The sequence below is a fragment of the Manis pentadactyla genome, chromosome 8 (genome assembly GCF_030020395.1).
Source record: "Manis pentadactyla isolate mManPen7 chromosome 8, mManPen7.hap1, whole genome shotgun sequence".
In the NCBI taxonomy this organism is placed as follows: Eukaryota; Metazoa; Chordata; class Mammalia; order Pholidota; family Manidae; genus Manis; species Manis pentadactyla.
In genome coordinates, this window is record NC_080026.1 from 95283190 (window position 1) to 95306317 (window position 23128).

Below are 23128 nucleotides of genomic sequence, written 5' to 3' on the forward strand. Positions count from 1 at the left end.
AATGTAAATTAGTTCAACCATTGCGGAAAGCAGTATGGAGGTTCCTCAAAAATCTCAAAATAGAAATACCATTTGACCCAGGAATTCCACTTTTAGGAATTTACCCTAAGAATGCAGCAGCCCAATTTGAAAAAGACATATGCACCCCTATGTTTATCCAGCACTATTTACAATAGCCAAGAAATGGAAGCAACCTAAGTGTCCATCAGTAGATGAATGGAAAAAGGTGTGGTACATATACACAATGGTATATTATTCAGCCATAAGAAGAAAACAAATCCTACCATTTGCAACAACATAGATGGAGCTAGAGGGTATTTTGCTCAGTGAAATAACTCAGGCGGAGAAAGATAAGTATCAAATGATTTCACTCATCTGTAGAGTATAATAACAAAGAAAAAAAACTGAAGGAACAAAACAGCAGCAGACTCACAGAACCCTGGAATGGACTAGCAGTTACCAAAGGGAAAGGGACTGTGGAGGATGGGTGGGAAGGGAATAATAAGGGGAAAAATAATGGGGGCATTACTATTAGTAGACATAATGTAGCGGGGGGGCATGGGAAGGGCTATACAACACAGAGAAGACAAGTAGTGATTCTATAGCATCGTACTTCGCTGATGGACAGTGTCTGTAATGTGGTATGTGGGGGTGACTTGGTGATGGGGGGAGTCTAGTAATCATAATGTTGCTCATGTAATTTTAGATTAATGATACCAAAATTAAAAAAAATAAGAGTAATAGCTTTAACTTATAATGAAATGTAATGATCATGCAATTATGGTTCTTTTTCATTCAGATGTGACAGTAGTGTATCAAAATGGGTTACCTGTGATATCTGTGAGGCTACCATCTCGGCGTGAACGCTGCCAATTCACACTCAAACCTATCTCAGACTCCGTTGGTGTGTTTTTACGACAACTGCAAGAAGAGGATCGGGGAATTGATAGAGTTGCCATCTATTCACCAGGTAAAGTCGCCTTCATTATCAATTCCCACCCATCCCTCATTTCATCCCAAACCACTTCTATTAACACCCAGGTCACTGCAAAAGAAAAGAGTGATTTCTCTTCTAGTTCTCAGAATATTATTGTGCAGTTTTAGCAAATATATACATACAAGGAATCTCATTCAAAATCACCTCACATATAATGCTATGGGCAAAGATGAACAATCAATCACATTTTATTTTATTGATACCTTTTATCATTACTTTAGGCATAGAATAAATTTTTCTAGTAGTTGAGCCCTTATCTCTGAAGATATGAAACATTAGGACTTTCTTTGAAAGCTTTTGTCTTTTACATAAAAGTTTACAAAGTACATATATAATTTGAAAAGCATTTAAAATAACGCACTAAAAATTCCCATTTGACATGACATCCATCCATTCCATTTATTTTTTAGTGCCTAATATTTTTATCCATTTTTACTTTGAAAAATTTTAATCCTGCAGAAACTATAAAAGACTAGTACAGTAAATGCCCATTTGAATTTACCAGTTGTTAATAATTTGCTATATTTCTGTGCTCTAAGTACTTTAAAAATACTTAATTTCAACTCATCTAGTAATGTAATTAGTAGACCAGATCAGTATACTTTGCTATTAACCCTAGCATGTCGATAACCAAGTTACTGACAACTAATCAGTGACTATACTGGAAAGTACCATGTATTAGAAAGCATTGTTTCTTTACTTAACCAGCTTCCATCATAGACAAATACCCACACAGCTTTCCCATTGACCCTCAGTTTCCAGCTGACACCTATACATCTGTGTAATTATTTTACTTGTTTTATAAAGTTCTGCCAGGAAAACATCTTGTTAAATCTTCACAGACTTGAGGCCATGAAAACAACAAAGCTCAAATAATACAAAGTTTTGTTTAGCACAGAACTTGGGGATGACGCAAAAAGTTAACTGAAATTTAAAAGAGAAGATTTAATTTTTAAAATCTATTTTGAGGATTGCTTTTCCTCGGTTTCTTGAATAATTATGGATTTGTGACAAATTTTAACTTTTACATTTAAATTTCTCACAGATGGTGTTCGAGTTGCTGCCTCAACAGGGATAGACCTCCTCCTCCTTGATGACTTTAAGCTCGTCATTAATGACTTAACATATCATGTACGACCACCGAAGAGAGGTAAAAAGTAACCTTGATAAGGACAGAGAAATGTGGAAAGAACTTTTGGAAAGAACTTTGCTTTTCCCTGGATAACCTTGAGAAAGAGATAGAATTCAAAGAACCATGAAAGTTTTACATACAGGTAGATAGTTTCAGTTGGTGAGCTCATTAAGTACCTGGCACTGGCTGATATATTGATTAAAACTTATATTCTGCATAGACACAGGAATGCCTTATTATTGCATATTATCACTCTGTTTTACATAAATTAATGTTCTCCCAGATTTAAGCTCCTTCTCTTCAAATAGGTGAAAAGTCCTATTATTTTAATAATGCTATAGGGGAATCTTTTTAAAATAGATTGTGGATTTCCTTGTCCTCTTAAACATTTGTAACAAGAATTAATCTTTTTTTGATGGCTCAAGATAAGCAGTCTGGAAGTCAATTATTGAGCTATTATACGATAATATAGTTCTTAGGAACTTCTGCACTGTATATGCTTTTATTCAAAAAAGTTTTACTTGCTTTGGGTACTAATTTTAAGAGGGCACCAGAAACTCAGTAATCAAGATAAATAGTATTTTAATGAAATATTTTGAAAAACGAAAGTTAATGTGAAAAATCCATGATGAATAAAATGCCTAGTTTTTAAGTAAAAACAAAGTCATTATTACTGACTTTTCTTTTCACCCCAGGCTCCAAAATGACTCTGCACAGTACTAATGCTGAATAGCATTTTGAGTGGTGTTTTTTCTGGTCACTTTTCCCTTTGCCCTTGATGTTCAGTATTACTTAACTGCTATTAATACATCTTCCACCACCACCACCACCCCTTCCATCAGCTTCCTAACACATCCCTTCTTTTCAATTCTGCTTTTGAGAATTGTGTCTAATGTAGAAAACATTGTAAGTGAAAGCCTAAATATTGAATGCCTTCAAAATCTAGTCCACATCTACCTTTAAAATTTTTCTCTTTCCCTCTTACATGTTGCCTACTTTTCCTCCATCCTGTATTCCTTTGCCCTTACCGGAACTGTCCTATTCTTTACCTTCTCAGTGTTTGCTCACCTTTCCTCTAAGATGTCTTTTTCCTTCCTACCTAACCTTCTATTTCCTCGTGTCAAAATCAAGGTCAGCTCTTCCATGAAGCTTTTCATAATCATAATCTATCTGACTCCCAGTCAACCAGAAGTAACTCATCTCTTTTCTTAATTCTTTTTTTTCCTTTTCTTTGTTAAATGCGCAGAAGAAAAGCACTGTGATTTTGTACCTCCCATTGACTCAGGCGGTCATTCTATACTGAGTGAATTAAATGAATTAACTTGGTAGCATTCTGGTTGTTCAGAAGCCAGATTCTCCTCTGTGTTCAACCTAGTTGAAGTGGAACTAGGTTATAAAAAGTACAGAAAGGTGTAGTAAGGATGGAAAAGTATCCTTTTAATAGTAAAATAATCCTGAATTGGATTTTATGAAGTTGATATAATTGAACATGTTGACTAGGAATTGTTGGCTATATATTAACTATGTTTATATGTTTTGCTTCTTTATTCCCTGATTCTTGGATTAGAAGTTTTCTATAACAGAAGTACAGGCCTATTTTACTCAGGTTTTTTGTGTTGTTCTTTAAATTTGCTCTTTATTTTTCCCAGATTTATTGACATATAATTGTCATATGACACTGTGTAAGTTTAAGGTGTACAATATAATGATTTGATGTACTTACATACTATTCTGTGAAATGATTACCATAGTAGGATTACTTAGCACCTCCATCACCTCATCTAATTGCCATTTCTCTTTTTTTGGTGAAATTCTTAAGATCTCTCTAAGCAGCTTTTAAGTATGCATTACATTACTAACGACAGTCATTGTGCTATATATTGTTGTATGCTATACATACTTATTCATCTTATAATTGGAAGTTTGGTACCCTTTGACCGACATAGGACTATCACATGATCCAGCAATCCCACTTTTGGGTATATATCCAAAGAAATATCTGTGCTCTGATGTTCATTGAAGCATTATTCACAATAGCCAAGATACAGAAACAACCTAAGTGTCATCTACAAATGAATGGATAAAGATGTGGTATATATATTCAGTGGGATGTTATTCCTGTTATTCCTGTTATTCCTACCAGAGGTAGGAGGAACACTAGAATTGTATATATACATGGAGCAGATGGAATAAATCTGCTTCATCTAATAAAATTTAAGATGGTTTTAGTGAAGAAAAACTTTTTCAGGACAGTGTTTTAAGTTCTGACACAGTTTTTCTGCTCCCTCCTTAGCCCCTTTAACTCTCTCTTCTCTCTCCTATTTTTCTTTTCCCTGTTTATAAATAGCATTTTGTGAATAAAAATGCTCTATGAGTGTTGTATGACTAAACCTTGATTTCATGTACTTCTACCAAGCATAGAGGTTAAAGGCCTTATTCACATAGGATCTTACATAGCCACATTTAATGTTTACATGGGATTAGCAGTCTGTAGGTACTATGGATAATTAAGTATTGACAACCCTTCTACCCAACCCCAAAATTGAAAGAGAAGAGACAGAAAAAACTGAAATGAAATGAGGGGGCAGGTCATAGCAGTAGGGCTAGTTGCAAGGTACATTGCATTCTTTTACCATAGCTGATAAAGCTGGATTCCCGTTTGACCACTGCCGAATGAGAGGAATAAATATGTTAGCAATTAGGTAATTTCAGAACCTAATCTAAACCTATAATGGAAGGAAGAATATGGAAAGGGAGCACAAAAATCCTTTTATCCCAGTCCATGTTGAAGTAGTAATTAACTACCTTCCTCTTATTATTGGGGAACAAGAGAATACACCCTGTATCTCTGTTTTTCAAAGTTTTTGTGCTAAGGAGAATCATTTTGATTGGCACTTAGCCCTTTTCTCCATTTATCCATCCAGAGGATATTGAAGACATTGCTTCTCTCTTACTAATGTAAATAATTTGAGAGGGAAGGTTGAACAGGAAAACCAAATACCAACAATAATGAATGCCTTGCCACAAACTCAAATATCCCAAATCCTTCCCAAACCATTTTAGTAGCTCAAAAGAATTCTTAATCCCTATTATGTTAGCATATCTCCCTACCTTTTTGTACCTTAATTTTCCTGGCACTGGTGACATGTGCAGAATCATTAATAAACATCTCACTGTATTTTTCATGAATCATACACATATCATCCAGAAGTGTTGTTAAGCCATTAACAGACTGATCTTCCCTCTTTCTATAATTTCATCTCCAAATATGTTAATACACTTTTCAGGGTCAAGATTTGAAGTTTTTGTTTTCCTCTACTGTGACAATACCTTGGAACCATATTCTCCAGTCAAGAAAATCTAACAAAATCGAGCTGAGTCCCTTGAATTTGCCAGGGCTTTGCCGATACCTGATCAGAAAGAAAACAACTCTTGTTTTCAGCCAGGTGTAGAATTGGACATCTATTAGGTTGGTCTCCTATGAATTATCATTTATGGTCTTCATATTGCTGTTAGAAGGTATGTAGTTGCACATTAAATATATTTTTATTTGTTCTGAATAGGTAATACATTTACAAGGTTCAGCTGCCAAAGTCAAAGAATGTATGGGTAAATGTTTTCTCATCACTATTCCACAGCCACCCTTTTCTCCTGCATACCAGCAATCACACTGGTTCTTAGTTTCTTATGTTTCCTACCAGAGATAGTACACTCATAAGCAAATAGCAATGCATAATCTTTTTTCCCTTTTTGTGCAGATAATAGCATATCATACTGTCTTGCCAATGGGTTTCAGCCCTGGGCAAGTTCACTATGGATTCAGTGTAACCAAAGAAATTGACAGCAAAACGTTCTTTGGGGTGAAAGGGTTATACCCAACTTTATTTCCAGGTGGCAGGTCAGTCACTAGAATCCCATTCCCTCAGAGCGAGTCTATGCAGCAAGCCAGTCTCTGCCTCTGGGCCCCTCTGTCCTGCACAGCCATCCTCTGGGCCTCTCTGCACAGTCATCCCACACAGCCATCCCCTGGGCCTCTGTCCTCGGCGTTGCCACCATTCCAGCCTCTGCTCTGCTCTCCTGCAGCCTTGCAGCTCTGCCACCGTGTCACACCCAGAGCACTGAGCGGAGCTCTTTTTATAGAGTCAACAGCCATGTATTGCCCACAGATGTGCAGTGAGCTAGTCAACCAGGGCCAGGTGAGAATCCTGGAACTCTCATTTTATCCACACATACATACTGTTTGTTCAGTCAAGGTTCATTTGGGGAAACAATCACATGAACATTATGGAATAAAAGATTTATTATAGGAATGAAATTTCCACAAGTGTAGATGAAGGTGCAGAGGAGAGAGGTAAGAATCTGAAAAGGGGAGCATGGAAGATCAGAGAAATGTCACTAATTTTGAAGTGATAGCACAGGTGGACAAATCAAAGCTCCAGGGAACCTGGAAATTCAAGTGCATCCAACTGTAAGGTTAGGACTGCAAAGGAGGGCTGATAGAGAAATCTCTAGGACAGTGTTAACAAATAGAACTTTCAGTGATAATGAAACTCTTCCATTTCTGCACTATCCAATATTGTAGCCTGTAATTGAGCACTTGAAATGTGGCTAGTGTGACTGAGGGACTGAATTTTAAATTCTATTCCATTTTAATCTTAAGTTTAAATGGGCACATGTGGCTAGTCGTTACTGTTTTGAAGAGCACAGCTGTAAAAGGCTGTGTCTGTTTGGGGTCCTGGATTTGCTGGTAACCAGCAGAGGTGGCTGTTGAGAAAAGAGCTGGATGCAGAACAGAGGATAAAAAGCACAAGGTCGCATCTACAGGCACCTCTGCATCTGTTTTCTCACTGCTAAAAAGCACAACAATCTTCAAAGTAAAATGTCTTCAGCTTCTCTTCTGCTTTCCAAAATCTCCCTTGATTTGGGTAACTCTCATTCAAACCACACAGGGAAAGGTATTTTGAGAAACAATTCTAGTTTAGCCAGATTGACAAGATATAAAACCACCATACTGCTTTTCTCACCTAACAGTATATTCTGAAGATCTTGACATATCAGTACATAAAGAATTCTTCATTCTTTTTCACAACTGCTATGTATTACATTGTATGAACATGTATCACCATTCACTTAACTGCTTATTTTATAATTTATTGACAGACTTATGTTGTTTTGTTTTTTACTATAGTATATATTGTAGCATCTTGAATATGTATCACTTAGGAAGTATAGGAGTACATATGTTCCAAAAATACCTAGAACTGGAAGTACTGTGTCAAAGGGTATATGGATCAAAAAGTTAAGTTTTAAAAAGAAATAGTAAAAGTGCTGAGAGAATCAAAAGAAATATTTTTATAAACTTTTAATGAGAAGGACCTTCCTGACTATAACATAAAACACAAAAGCCATAAAAGATAAGATTGATACAAAAATTAATTTTCTACATAGCAGAACCCATCATATGAATATTAATTTTTAAACTAACAAGTCTGCAATGTTCTAATAGAAACTTACTTTTTTTGTAAAACAAATATCAACCCTGATTTCAGATTTTGTAGACTTTTACATTATGATTTTCCAGACATATTTGATCATTAACATGTCCTTGCTTCATTAGGAAAAGGAAGAAATCCTATTTAGGTATGCTTGCTTCCCTTCCTTCCTTCCCTCTTTCTTTCCTTCCCTCCCATTCCTTCTTCTCTTCCTGGCTCCCTCCCTCATTTCCTCCTTGGACTTCTAAGCAAGTATAGTACAATTGTGGTATTGCAAGTTGGAGTGGAAAAAGAAAGGGCATAGGATAGAAAAGTCATTGGACTGCCAATCAGATCTTTTTCCACTTACTAAACTCTGCAACTTTTTAATGATATTGTTAGACTTCATTAAGAAGAACCACCTAACATTTGAATTTTTTTTTCCTTCCATAGTGACTAGATCAGTATCTAGTACAAAAAATGTTTTCTAATCTTACATCTCTAGGATTCAAGTTCCTCATTTATAAATTGTGGGCACCAAACTTATTCATAGTGGTATTGTGAGGATAACATATGTGTGAAAGGATTTTGTTAACCATAGATAATTGATGCCTGCTTAAGAAATTGTCTTTTTGAAAGAGGACCAAGCTTTCAAGAGAAATATTAATACTGATATAGGAAGCATTTTAACTCGGCTTCAGGCCTAGGGGGTCAGGTGACATAGACTCTACCACTTCACTGTAACATTCTAGACAAGTGAAATCTAAATTGCCTTCTAGAAGCTTTTTTGTTCCTGCTCCCACCCCCTTGGCCCTGGACAGCATGGGGAGGGTTTGGCCCTCCCTGCCAGCCCTGAGCCAGGCACCACCATTGTTAAGAAAACTCTATCAGTAATGCAACTGGTTTCTCAAAAAAAAAAGGCAATTTCCTCTTCTGGTAACTTTGGAAAGTATAAAGCCATATGCAAATGTGAGCTCCAACTTCAGTGCATTAGACAACCCTACTGACATAGATGATTTAAAGAACTCAAAGTCTTCCTTGTTTTATCTGTTCCCATTAATTCAGCACAGTTACTCAGGCATGCAACATACTGTGCAAGATGCTGTATCACATTTTACTTTATCAGCTCTTCTCTAATGCAATTTGCTACCCTTATTTGAATTTTTTTATTAATTGAATTTCTGTGATAACTATACTAGAGGACATCCTTAACTAATATTTGAAATGCGTGGCTGCTTTTGACTTTGGCTTATAGCTAATTCTGACTGGAGCTTATTTTGATTTAGAAGAGGGCTGACCTAACAAAATATCACATTTAAGGCTAAGAGTCTAAAGCAAAAGCTTCATTTTGGGTCCTTTTTTTTGAAAAATTCTTTGACAGTATAAATCAGCCAATTTTTTATTAGATTCTCAAACACAATTTTTAGATTTCTAGAAATACATACTACTCGAAGAGGATATTGAATCAAAGAATTTAATCTTCCCAATCATTCTCATAAATTCATGCCCTTTAGAGCATGATATTGAGACCCAAACAGCTTTTCTGTATCTTTCCCCAACAAGAATAAATAAAAGTTGGTATGCTAGGGATAAGGTGTATGGGGGCTAAGGTTATTTTGATATTTTATTTATACCTTTGTATTTGCAAATTTGAAATACTGTGTATTTTTTCTCAGATGTTACTACTAAAGGGAAAAAAAATCACCAGTTAAAATGGCAACACGATAGATAAGTTATAGATCAGCATTTTAACAAGCATAATAATCAAATTGATTCTGAACCTTTCTACTACTTTTTAACATACTACTTTAAATTCTTTGTTTTTCTAATGAAGAAGATTATTTGTAGCTTCATTTGTGTCATTTAGACTTCCAAGAATATAATGGTAGCTGTTGGTTTCAAAATTTCAACTTGCCCAAATATGAATTTACTTCCTAGGATTTGTAGGCACCTCCTTTTTAAAAAAGAATTATCACTGTCCTGCAGTTTTACACTGAAGGTGGGATTCCTGTAGTGGATGAATCTGTCTTGTTCTTATCATTGTCTAATAGCCCCAAGAAAAGCAACTCTTCATTTAAGGCATACAGTTTTTAAAAATGTAACCCCTTTCTTTCAGATCTCTTAAGCCACGAAAATGCTGCAACACTAAGCGATGTAAAGACACTTGTCCAGCAGCTATACACCACGCTGTGCATCGAGCAACACCAGTTAAACAAGGAAAGGGAGCTCATCGAAAGATTAGAAGATCTCAAAGAGCAGCTGGCACCTTTGGAGAAGGTGAAGATTCAAATCTCAAACTTTCCTCTTCACCGGTATTTCTTTCCAGAGGATATGTATTTTTTTTATTCCCTCTGAGTTTTATGTAATTGAGCTGTGTTGATCAAATTAGTCCACTAGTTTTGGGGACTCAACCATAAGAAAGTTTCAATCAAAGGAGAACTTAAAAAGGAATAGTTTAGAGCCTTGATTGTGGACTTAGAGCTTTGAGGTCTAAGTGTCTGCCCTTAACCAGTTTTATCAACTTTAAAACAAAAATTGGAAAGATTGCTGATCAAGAAAAGGTCTGAGTATAGTGGATATTGACTTTAGCCAAGTTAAGAATTAGTATTATACGGAATATTATGCAGCTGTTTAGAATGATTCAGCTCTAATATGCTGTAAAAAGTATCCGTATTTTCTAAAAAGTAAATCAAAACAGTGTGCATATTAGTGTATACTATGATTCAATTTTTAAATGTTATATACATATATAAATGTATGTATTTATACATTTATCAATATTTATATAAATGCACATATGTGTGTGTGCATACACACAAAGAAAAAAATCAAAAAGAATATATTCCAAAATGCTAAGAGTAATAGGATTATGATGCTTTTTTCTTTAGATTTTTTAAATGTTTTTCAGTGAATATCATCCTTATTTTTTAATGATGATGCAAATATTTCCATTTTAAGAAATTAGACTATATACTAGAGATTAAGAAAAGGAACAAATCTTAATATTCTGCTTTTTCTGATTTCTTTAAAAATAATGAGCACAGGTCTCAAGTTTGTTCTCAATAAATTTAAGACCATTAGAAATGTGATAAATTGACCTGTTGTGAAAGGGGAAAATATTTAAATTTGATGTTTTCAAAATGTAAAGCATTTTTTTAATATAGCAAATATAACAAAGTTATCGTCCTATGTGCTGGGAATTGATAAGTATTTTTCCTGTTTTCTGATATTTAACTGAACAACTCCATAGTGAAGTTGATGATTTGCAGATCATAGTTTGAGCTCAGTTGTTCTTGTCAGCTCCCCCTTGCCTCTGACCCACAGATTTGGGGGGAATGCAACAGAACGCTGAAGATCTGAAAGGCCAACCAGGGTACTCAAGGCATCACAGCACAAGAGTAATGCCGAAAAGGCACTCCTCATATGTATTGAGCAAATGAACTTAAACATCTAAAGAATTCTGAGTAGGGGGTTCAACACATGATCAACGCACAATCATTATCTGACCTTGAGTCTAACCCTAGGGCGTGGCGCTCCTCAAGGATACCGAAACCATGTGAGGGCAGTCAGGAGTTGTAGGAACTGTTTTGGCTCTAATCATTCTGTTGTAGGAAGAATAATCAAGTCATATGTACTTGTACATTTGATTTCTGTTCTACTTGATTTGTGTATTAATCCTATTAATCCCACAGTTCTGAATGGCAGAGTCCATGCTCTGACTCACTGTGCTGTTCTGTCCCCTGGTTAGCCCTTTGAGTAAAAATTGGTAGTAGATTAAATCTCGTATGCTACAGGAAGAGAACGCTGGAAAATGTTCTCATTTCCCTCTTATAAAGAAGAGAATCTCACAGCTGGATGAAGAGCTGTTAAAACGAACTTACTCACTACCATATTTTCACCTCTTTCTAGGGTGAAACATAAAACATAAGTGTCCTTAAAAAACATTACTCCAGTAAATTATTTTTTCAATGAAAACTACAGATACTATTTAAGAAGACAAGCTATATTCACTAGAATTCAGACTAATATGTCTTGATTATGAGTCATGTTTCTTTAGTAAACAGGATAGTTTAAGAATTTAAGATAATTATATGTCAGAATGTCTTATGTTTGATCTATCATTTGTGCCCCATAGGTACGAATTGAGATTAGCAGAAAAGCTGAGAAGAGGACCACTTTGGTGCTATGGGGTGGGCTTGCCTACATGGCCACACAGTTTGGCATTTTGGCCCGGCTTACCTGGTGGGAATACTCCTGGGACATCATGGAGCCAGTCACCTACTTCATCACTTATGGAAGTGCCATGGCAATGTATGCATATTTTGTAATGACACGCCAGGTAAGAAGCCTTCAAGTAACTTTTTATGAGATAGTAATGGCATTTTGGTTGTCAAAGTAGTTCTCTTTTCTCTTGTGTTCCTTCTTGGGCCAGTTCCACACCAAGGCTGTATGTGCACGTGCACATGCATGCCAATTATGTTAGGTACCCTTTTATCTGCTAAAGATAGGAAGATAGATGAAAGACATGGCTTTGGCCCTCATGAAGCTCACAGACTTTAAAGAGAAATATATAAATCATATAATTCAGGAAAATATATTACAGTAAGTTAGAAAATAAGAGGGCAAAGGAGAATTATCAGCTATAGGATAGCTTGTCAGCTAATGGCTTTTTATGTACTACGTAATTAATTTACCTGTCACGGGTAGTCCCAAACTTTTTGTTTTCACTGAATTTTTGGCATGGGGAATTGCTGATAACCAATCAAATAACTAAACTAAACTCTGGGCTACTTCTAAGTATGTTAAGAGTATAGGTGGGTTTTTTGTTGTTTTTCATGGAGAGAGGTGAAAATTAGATATCCAGTCACTTTATACACCTGGCCTGTTCTTTATCAGCCAGGACTCATTTATTAAATATCAATATCTGGAACTAATTTTTGTTGCCGGTGCTATGTTTTTAGTAGCTTGAAAATCCCTAGTGCCTCTTTAGGAAGTATGAAGGATTTATTGTCACTTACTATTTTTTTATTAAAGTATATTTGATATACAATCTTATATTAGTTTCAAGTATTCAACACAGTAGTTCATAAGTTACCCAGTTATTAAATCCTCAACCCCACTAATGCAGTTACTGTCTTTCAACATTGGAAGATGTTACAGAATCATTGGCTGTATTCTCCATGCTGTACTACCATCCCCATGACCAACTTAATATGATTCAGAATTTTTGTGCCCTTTTATCCCCTTCACTCTCCCTATCCAGCCATCTACCCCAGTCCTCCCTGTGGTAAACACCAGGCACTTCTCAGTATCTGTGAGTCTACTGCTATTTTGTTCATTTTGTTTTGTTTTGTTTTTAGATTCCACAAATAAGTGAAATCATATGGTATTTGTCTTTCTCTGCCTGGCTTATTTCAATTAGTGTAATACCATCTAGGTCCATCCATGTCATCTCAAATGGCAGTATTTCTTTCTTTTTTATGGCTGAATAATATGCCATTGTGTATATGTATAACATCTTCTTTATTCATTCATCTATTCATGGACACTTTGGTTGCCTCCATATCTTGAGTATTGTAAATAATGAGGCAGTTGACATAGGAGTTCATATATCTTTTCAAAACAGGGGTTTTGATTTCTTTGGGTAAATTCTTAGAAGTGGAATTACTAGGTCATATATTATTTCTGTTTTTAGTTTTTTGACAAAATTCCTTACTGCTTTCCACAGTGGCTACACCAATTTACATTCCCACCAACAGTTTGTGAGGGTTCCCATTTCTCCACATCCTCGCCAGCATTTGTTGTTTCTTGTCTTTTGGATAGTGGCCATCCTAATAGTGTGAGATGATATCTCATTGTGGTTTTAATTTGCATTTCCCTGATGATTGGCAATGTGGAGCATCTTTTCATGTGCCTTTTGGCCATCCGTATTTCTTCTTTGAGAAATGTCCATTCGGGTCCTCTGCCCATTTTTTAATTGGGTTATTTGTTTTTTGGGTTTTGAGATGTATGAGCTCTTTATATATTTTGGATGTTAAACCCCTATTGGTTAAATCATTTATGAATATATTTTCTCCCATAGGTTGCCTTTTTGTTCTGTTGATGGTGTCCTTTGCTGTACAGAAGCTATTATGTTTGATGTAGTCCCACTTGTTCATTTTTTGTTTTGCTTGCCTTGCCCAAAGAGAGATGTCCAGGAAAAAATTGCTCATACTAATGTTCAAAAGATTTTTGCCTATGTTTTATTCTAAGAGTTGTATGGTTTCATGTCTTACATTTAAGTCTCTAATACATTTCAAGTTTACTTTTGTGTATGGAGTTAGACACAAAATCCAGCTTTATTCTCTTGCATGTAGCTGTCCAGTTTTCCCAACACCAGTTGTTGAAGAAACTCTCCTCCACATTGGATATTCATGTCTCTCCTTTGTCGTATATTAATTGACCATATATGCGTGGGTTTATTTCTGGGCCCCCTAGCTCTTTCTGCTAGTTTGTTGTTAGTATATAGGAATGCAACAGATTTCTGTGTATTAATTTTGTATCCTGCAACTTTACTGAATCCAGTTATTAATTCTAATAGTTCTTTGGTGGAGTCGTTAGGGTTTTATATATATATATATATATATATATATATATATATATATATATATATAGTATTATGTCATCTGCAAATAGATGACAGTTCAATTCCTTCTTATGAGTTAGGATGCCTTTTATCTCTTTGTGTTGTCTGATTGCTGTGGCTAGGGCCTCCAGTACTATGTTGAATAAAAGTGGTGAGAGTAGATATCCTTCTCTTGTTTCCTGATCTTAGAAGAAAAGCATTCAGCTTCTCACCATTGATTATGATGTTAGCTGTGGGTTTGTCATATGTGACCTTTATTATGTTGAGGTACATACCTTCTATACCCATTTTGTGCAGAGTTTTTATCATGAATGGATGTTGAATTTTGTCAAATGCTTTTTCAGCATCTATTGAGATGATCATGTGGTTTTTATCCTTCTTTTTGTTACTGTGGTGTACATGTTGATTGATTTACAAATACTGTACCATCCTTGCATGCCTGGAGTAAATCCCACTTGGTTGTGATGGTTGAGCCTTTTGATCTATTTTTTAATTTTGTTTGCTAATGTTTTGTTGAGGATTTTTGCATCTGTGTTCATCAGGGATATAGATCTATAGGTTTCTTTTTTTGTGGTGTCTTTGTCTGGTTTTGGTATTAGAGTGATGCTGGCCTTATAGAATAAGTTTGGAAGTATTCCCTTCCTCCTGTTCTATTTTTTGGACTACTTTAAGAAGGATTGATATTAGCTCTTCTTTAAATACTTGGTAGAATTCAGCTGTGAAGCTGTCTGGTACTGGAATTTTGTTTGTTGGGAGAGATTTTTGATTACCAGTTCAATTTCATTATTGGTAATTGGTCTGTTCAGATTTTCTTTTTCTTCCTGGGTCAGTCTTGAAATGTTCTTTTTTAGGAATTTGTCCATTTTTTCTAGGTTGTCCCAATTTATTGGCATGTAATTTTTCATAGAATTCTCTGATAATTCTTTGTATTTCTGTATTATCACTTATTATTATATATGTGATGTCACCACAGACCCAACCTCTCATGATAAAAACATTTAAAATAGCTAAGACATAAGGTTTTCCTGTTCTCTTAGGTATCAGATAAAAACCTGTGAATTGCTTCTTTTGCAATCTAAGTGGCTGCTGCTAAACATGGTGTTTTGTTTCTATTATATCAGTCATCATAGTTCTATTTACGTGTGGGAAAATGAAAAGCCTAAGAATAATATTTAACCTTTCTGGGGCTTCCAAACATGTCTGGTAGAGAAGAGAGACAGCAAACTGTTTGTGTTCCGCTGTTGTTTGTCCAGAGTCTCCAGCACCTAGTTCCATTACGGGCGCACACTACTCACTCTGTGTGAACAGAACTGAACAATCAGATCAGTCATATCAAATCACAGCTCTGGACATAGCTTGTATATGTCTGTCTGTCCTTCCCTCTCCTCTCTTCCCTCTCTCTTAAATACATACCCCTTAAATGAGTTTTTTTTAATCTATTGATAGAAGTCCAAACTCCTGAACCTGATACTCATAACTGGTTGCTATCTATATTTCCCAAATGTCTGTCAACTCCTGTGTATATGTACTATGTGTTCTAAACAAACCAAATTCTATTCTTTATTCCTTCCAAACACCATGTCAGTCCTTACTTCATATTATTCTATCAACTGGAAAAGTTCTACCTGTCATATTTCAAGATTTACTTAAATGCTTACCTTTCATGAACCTTTGACCAGTTCCTTAAGGCCAGCTCTCCCTCTTCTGAATTCCTGTAGCACATGGTGCCTCTCTTTCACTCATTCAATGCTAATCTTGTATTATAATTATTCATGTATACTATTTTTTTCCCTCTACTAGATAATGATATCTTTTGAGGCTAGGCATTCTGTTTTATTCAATTTTTATTTCCCTACCATACCTAACACTTCTTTCCTTATATCTTTAATAGCCTATCTGTCCTGCTAGTTAAATGCTGTATTCTGTGATTCTCGAAGCATTTTTGCTGCCCCCAAGCTACAAACTGCAAAATAGCAGTAGCAAACAATTAAGGAATTTGTGAATAAGGAAACAGTGACCAAATGAAATGTAAAAAGAGTTTCTTAGGTTAAATATTCTTTTCCATATTCGTATCCATGATTAGCACCCATGAAGTAAAACACCTGTTCAATAGCATTTAAACTCTTTTAAACGTGTTACAAGGAAATGTTGCATCTGTTAGCAACCTAAATATATCCCAATAGCATATTAAGTTCCAAAGAATCTTTATAAAATGACAAGTTCCTAGAAATCATAAAATCAAGTGGAATATTGAATTTTACTAATATTTCAGTGAAACCTGAATACTAGTTTCTACTAAAGGGAGCCTGACAATAAGATCACCATTTTGAACTTACCTCAGCATGCATGTGAACCATCCATCCAACAGCTTAGGCCATGCATTTTCAATGAAGGGGATATTGTTAGGGATGAGAGGGGGAGAAAACTGGTGCTTAATGTTGACAGTACATAAACAGGTAGTTAGTATATCTGTAGTAATAAACTTCCATGGGGAAAAGGAGCAATCAGGAAAAAATATCTATAAAGGCTATGTAGGGGGCCAGTAATAAAAAAAAAGGTTAAGAAACATTGGCCTGACCTTTCATACCCTTTGTCTTCTCAATTCCAACAACTATCATTTCTATTTTACTCCAGCAAACCACTTTAATGGCCATTGAGGATGTTCTTTCCTAGAACCATCCTACTTACAATATAAATTATTATACTAATTTCTGACCACAATTTTCTTTTTAGCCATTTTATTCATTTACTTTCTCCTTTGACCTCATCCAGACCTTTAGGTTCCTGACATCTCTCTTAACTTTTTACTGTCACCTTCCTCATGTGTCGCTTCCATTTCTGTCCAACTTAGACCACGTAGTCATTCTCTTTGTATCCTGCAGTCCCTACATGCTTGTCCTTCCACCATATGTACTCTATAAACCCCTAATCTTGGATGAATCTAACCAGTTATCCTGTATCCAGGCTACTGAACATTGCTAGAGAAAAATCATGTAATAATGTCCAATGGGCTACTGCTTGTGTTTCTAATTAGATTTCCCTCCCCAGTACCCCCACAATAGCTATTCTAAGACTCTGTATCAAGCTTCCCATCACACCCTTAACCTTGCCTCCTACCTATTTCTCCTAGAACATTGAGGTAAAAAGATTCAATCTTTCTAATTCCAAATTCTCTGAGTTTAACAATATCCGTACCTACTTTCACATTATTTCCTTAAAGCTCAAATAAAAGGTGGCATTTTCCTATTCAAGACTAGCCCCTTTACCTGTTCTTAAGCCTGTTCCCCACTTCTGGTATCTTCTCACTCCAGTTTATTTTTTGTGTTCCCTGTGTTATCAACCTCTCCCTCTCTGAATCTCTTTCCTTTATAACCAAGCTGTATGCATCTCTTCTCAGTTATTACCAAGTCACTAGTTCCTGCAATTGAGTCTAGTACATAGTTGCTTAGTAAATTATTTTTGCCCAAAAGAGGGAACATAGAATAGTTTTGAATAAATTTAATTGGCATGTACATTTATATCCTATGCAAAGATAAGGTAAGTAACCTAGTAACAGCAATTTAGATGAAAGTAGAGGACTTTTATTCAAATTTTTAATCCAACATTTATCCTATCAATGCTACTTGATTCAGACCTCAATTCTATCCATTTACAAATGGCTTCCATAGACCATTTACTACTATTCAGCTATTATCCGTCATCATCAATAATTAAATATTTGCTTCTGCTTCTCATAGGGCATACTAGGTAATGAGACCAATCTTCCCATTAAGAAATCTTGGAACAATTAGACAAATCATAAAACACATCTGTTTTAGACATTAGAGAGCTAACAAGAGAGCAAAAATTACCAGGCAAGGACCTGAAGAGGAGTTGTCCCAGGAAGGTAAATCTGATAATAAGTGTGCTTCATCCCTGAGGAATAAGATGATTAAAGAAGCTGAGCCACACTTATTAATCTAGAAGGACCAAAACCATAGAGATTGATGTCCAGGGATCACTAAAGTAGGTGAAACACTTTTGCTTTGGTTTGGAACCCCTAAAGGTTACCATTGTAGAATAAGGATGAACCTGCTATGGGTTCACTCAGAAACTGTAATTCATCTCCAATCATCTCAGTCCCATAAATTAGATTGAGATAGTCCTAGAAAACTGTAATCCCAGGGTGCTAGTGCTCATAGGCTCCAGACAGAAGCAAACATAAACCATGCCTGGGTAAGAAAAAAATATAAACGATACAAAGATTGTTAAGAAAGAAAACTGACACTATTTAAAGATTTGGGGCATAAAAAAGATAAAAACTCATTCAGATAACTGGTTAGAATCCATAGGTGAGTTTCATAAGGTTACTGGATAGACAGTCAATATATAAACCTATAGGCCAGCAACAAACAGAAAATGAAACTTTTAAAAGATACAACTTTAAATACTTTTTTTTTAGATAATTATTTTTTACTGAAGGGTAGTTGACACACAGTATTACATTACATTAGTTTCAGGTGTACAACATAGTGATTCAACATTTATATACATGACAATTCTAGGTACCAGCTATCACCATACCAAGCTGTTACAATATCTTGACTATATTCATTACGTCCCAGTTACTTATTATTTTACCATTGGAAATGTGTACTTTTTTTTTTTTTTTTTTTTTGTGAGGGCATCTCTCATATTTATTGATCAAATGGTTGTTAACAACAATAAAATTCTGTATAGGGGAGTCAATGCTCAATGCACAATCATTAATCCACCCCAAGCCTAATTTTCGTCGGTCTCCAGTCTTCTGAGGCATAACAAACAAGTTCTTACATGGAGAACAAATTCTTACATAGTGAATAAGTTCTTACATGGTGAACAGTACAAGGGCAGCCATCACAGAAACCTTCGGTTTTGCTCATGCATTATGAACTATAAACAGTCAGTTCAAATATGAATACTCATTTGATTTTTATACTTGATTTATATGTGGATACCACATTTCTCTCTTTATTATTATTATTTTTAATAAAATGCTGAAGTGGTAGGTAGATACAAGATAAAGGTAGAAAACATAGTTTAGTGTTGTAAGAGAGCAAATGTAGATGATCAGGTGTGTGCCTGTAGACTATGTGTTAATCCAAGCTAGACAAGGGCAATAAAACATCCACGTATGCAGAAGATTTCTCTCAGAACAGGGGGGGTGAGGTTCCAAGCCTCACCTCTGTTGAACCCCAATTTCTCACCTGATGACCCCCCTGTGACTGTGCCTGTCTTAGGTTGTTCCTCCCTTGAGGAATCTTACCCGTCTCTGGCTAACCAGTCATCTTCCGGGGCCATACAGGGAAATGTAAAGTTGGTAAGTGAGAGAGAAGCCTTATTGTTTGAAATGGTTAGCTTTTTATTTCTTTGCGTATTTATGCCCTATAGCTTCTATGCCCAGCATTTGTCTTGAGGTATCTTTACCACTTGGAAGAATTATGATACTCGGTAAATTTGATATGAGGCATTAATTCTATTTAAGGGTTGTAATTAGGAAGGAAGAAGAAAAGCTATAGAAGTAGCAGGCGGCAGAAAACATGGGAAGATTGATTATTTCTTTGACATATCTTCTTGTAGAGTAATTTCAGCATGTATAGGTTTAAAACTACTAAGTAAATTGCGCACACACATTAACATAATAGGAGTATAGTTACCTAACCAAAGCATACCTGTAATTACCAGCCATCTCCAGTGAAACCAAGAAAACCAGTTAGGCACCTTAGGCATTTGTGAAAACTTATCTATGATTTGGTGGATATTGTCCGACTGAACTTAAACAGTCTGAGAGAATTCAGATATACTAGAACAACCCATTCCTGGGGACTGTTCATATCCCATATGTTCTTTTAACGATAAATAGTCTGTGGTTGTAAGACTTTGGAGCGCTACAATTTGCACTTCTCCTAATTCTTGGTTGAGTTTCAACAGTATAGATCCAGTCCAATTTTTGTTTTACTGTATGCACAGGCCAGCTTAGATATCTCCTTCCTCATTCCCATGGCAAGTCCAGGAACTGGTGGGATGAGTGCATCTACAGCTATAGCAGTGCGTGGATCTTTGTTGGGGTTTTTTGATGATCATCTTCTGGCATGAGTCTTCCAGAGAGTGCTGATGTTGGAAGTTCTTTTTCATATCGTATCTTAGTTCATTTTCGGGGTAGCCAAATTAGGCTTTGATCCTCTGTATAAACACAAACAGACCCGTTGCCTTCACTTTTATATGACCTTGATACCCTTGTGTAGAACTCATTGGAGGTTACCACACAGGAACTGCCCTTTTTTTTATTTTTGGTATCACTAATCTACACTTACATGACCAATATTATGTTTACTAGGCTCTCCCCTATACCAGGTCCCCCCTTTAAACCCCTTTACAGTCATTGTCTGTCAGCATAGCAAAATGTTGTAGAATCACTACTTGCCTTCTCTATGTTGTACAGCCCTCCCTTTTATCCTACCCCCCATGCATGCTAATCTTAATACCCCCCTACTTCTCCCCCCCTTTATCCCTCCCTACCCACCCATCCTCCCCAGTCCCTTTCCCTTTGGTACCTGTTAGTCCATTCTTGAGTTCTGTGATTCTGCTGCTGTTTTGTTCCTTCAGTTTTTCCTTTGTTCTTATATTCCACAGATAAGTGAAATCATTTGGTATTTCTCTTTCTCCACTTGGCTTGTTTCACTGAGCATAATACCCTCCAGCTCCATCCATGTTGCTGCAAATGGTTGGATTTGCCCTTTTCTTATGGCTGAGTAGTATTCCATTGTGTATATGTACCACATCTTCTTTATCCATTCATCTATCGATGGACATTTAGGTTGCTTCCAATTCTTGGTTACTGTAAATAGTGCTGCGATAAACATAGGGGTGCACTGATCTTTCTCATACTTGATTGCTGCATTCTTAGGGTAAATTCCTAGGAGTGCAATTCCTGGGTCAAATGGTAAGTCTGTTTTGAGCATTTAGATGTACCTCCATACTGCTTTCCACAATGGCTGAACTAACTTACATTCCCACCAGCAGTGTAGGAGGGTTCCCCTTTCTCCACAGCCTCGCCAACATTTGTTGTTGTTTGTCTTTGGGATGGCAGCCATCCTTACTGGTGTGAGGTGATACCTCATTGTAGTTTTAATTTGCATTTCTCTGATAATTAGCGACGTGGAGCATCTTTTCATGTGTCTGTTGGCCATCTGTATTTCTTTTTTGGAGAACTGTCTGTTCAGTTCCTCTGCCCATTTTTTAATTGGGTTATTTGTTTTTTGTTTGTTGAGGCGTGTGAGCTCTTTATATATTCTGGACGTCAAGCCTTTATCGGATGTGTCATTTTCAAATATATTCTCCCATACTGTAGGGTTCCTTTTTGTTCTATTGATGGTGTCTTTTGCTGTACAGAAGCTTTTCAGCTTAATATAGTCCCACTTACTCATTTTTGCTGTTGTTTTCCTTGCCCGGGGAGATATGTTCAAGAAGAGGTCACTCATGTTTATGTCTAGGAGGTTTTTACCTATGTTCTCTTCCAAGAGTTTAATGGTTTCATGACTTACATTCAGGTCTTTGATCCATTTTGAGTTTACTTTTGTATATGGGGTTAGACAATGGTCCAGTTTCATTCTCCTACATGTAGCTGTCCAGTTTTGCCAGCACCATCTGTTGAAGAGACTGTCATTTCGCCATTGTATGTCCATGGCTCCTTGATCAAATATTAATTGACCATATATGTCTAGGTTAATGTCTGGGTTCTCTAGTCTATTCCATTGGTCTGTGGCTCTGCTCTTGTGCCAGTACCAAATTGTCTTGATAACTATGGCTTTATAGTAGAGCTTGAAGTTGGGGAGTGAGATCCCCCCTACTTTATTCTTCTTTCTCAGGATTGCTTTGGCTATTCGGGGTCTTTGGTGTTTCCATATGAATTTTTGAATTATTTGTTCCAGTTCATTGAAGAATGTTGCTGGTAGTTTCATAGGGATTGCATCAAATCTGTATATTGCTTTGGGCAGGATGGCCATTTTAACGATATTAATTCTTCCTAGCCACGAGCATGGGATGAGTTTCCATCTGTTAGTGTCCCCTTTAATTTCTCTTAAGAGTGACTTGTAGTTTTCAGAGTATAAGTCTTTCACTTCCTTGGTCAGGTTTATTCCTAGGTATTTTATTTTTTTTGTTGCAATTGTGAATGGAGTTGTTTTCCTGATTTCTCTTTTGTGTTGGTTCATTGTTAGTGTATAGGAAAGCCACAGATTTCTGTGTGTTGATTTTGTATCCTGCAACTTTGCTGTATTCCGATATCAGTTCTAGTAGTTTTGGGGTGGAGTCTTTAGGGTTTTTTATGTACAATATCATGTCATCTGCAAATAGTGACAGTTTAACTTCTTTACCAATCTGGATTCCTTGTATTTCTTTGTTTTGTCTGATTGCCATGGCTAGGACCTCCAGTACTATGTTAAATAACAGTGGAGAGAGTGGGCATCCCTGTCTACTTCCCGATCTCAGAGGAAATGCTTTCAGCTTCTCGCTGTTCAATATAATGTTGGCTGTGGGTTTAACATAGATGGCCTTTATTATGTTGAGGTACTTGCCCTCTATTCCCATTTTGCTGAGAGTTTTTATCATGAATGGATGTTGAACTTTGTCAAATGCTTTTTCAGCATCTATGGAGATGATCATGTGGTTTTTGTCTTTCTTTTTGTTGATGTGGTGGATGATGTTGATGGACTTTCGAATGTTGTACCATCCTTGCATCCCTGGGATGAATCCCACTTGGTCATGGTGTATGATCCTTTTGATCTATTTTTGAATTCGGTTTGCTAATATTTTGTTGAGTATTTTTGCATCTCCGTTCATCAGGGATATTGGTCTGTAGTTTTCTTTTTTGGTGGGGTCTTTGC

The 23128-nt window shown here is 36.2% G+C and overlaps 1 protein-coding gene across 3 annotated transcripts in view; it reads left to right on the plus strand.

Annotated features, from left to right (window-relative positions):
• Positions 1-23128, plus strand: part of MCU (mitochondrial calcium uniporter) — a 234836-nt gene that overhangs the window by 202520 nt on the left and 9188 nt on the right. For all 3 annotated transcript variants that reach the window (XM_036928762.2, XM_036928763.2, XM_057505965.1), the window contains 4 exons: positions 800-970; positions 2043-2147; positions 9717-9877; positions 11736-11939. In XM_036928762.2, coding sequence (XP_036784657.2) covers positions 800-970; positions 2043-2147; positions 9717-9877; positions 11736-11939 — 641 coding nt within the window. The remainder of the gene's footprint in view (positions 1-799; positions 971-2042; positions 2148-9716; positions 9878-11735; positions 11940-23128) is intronic.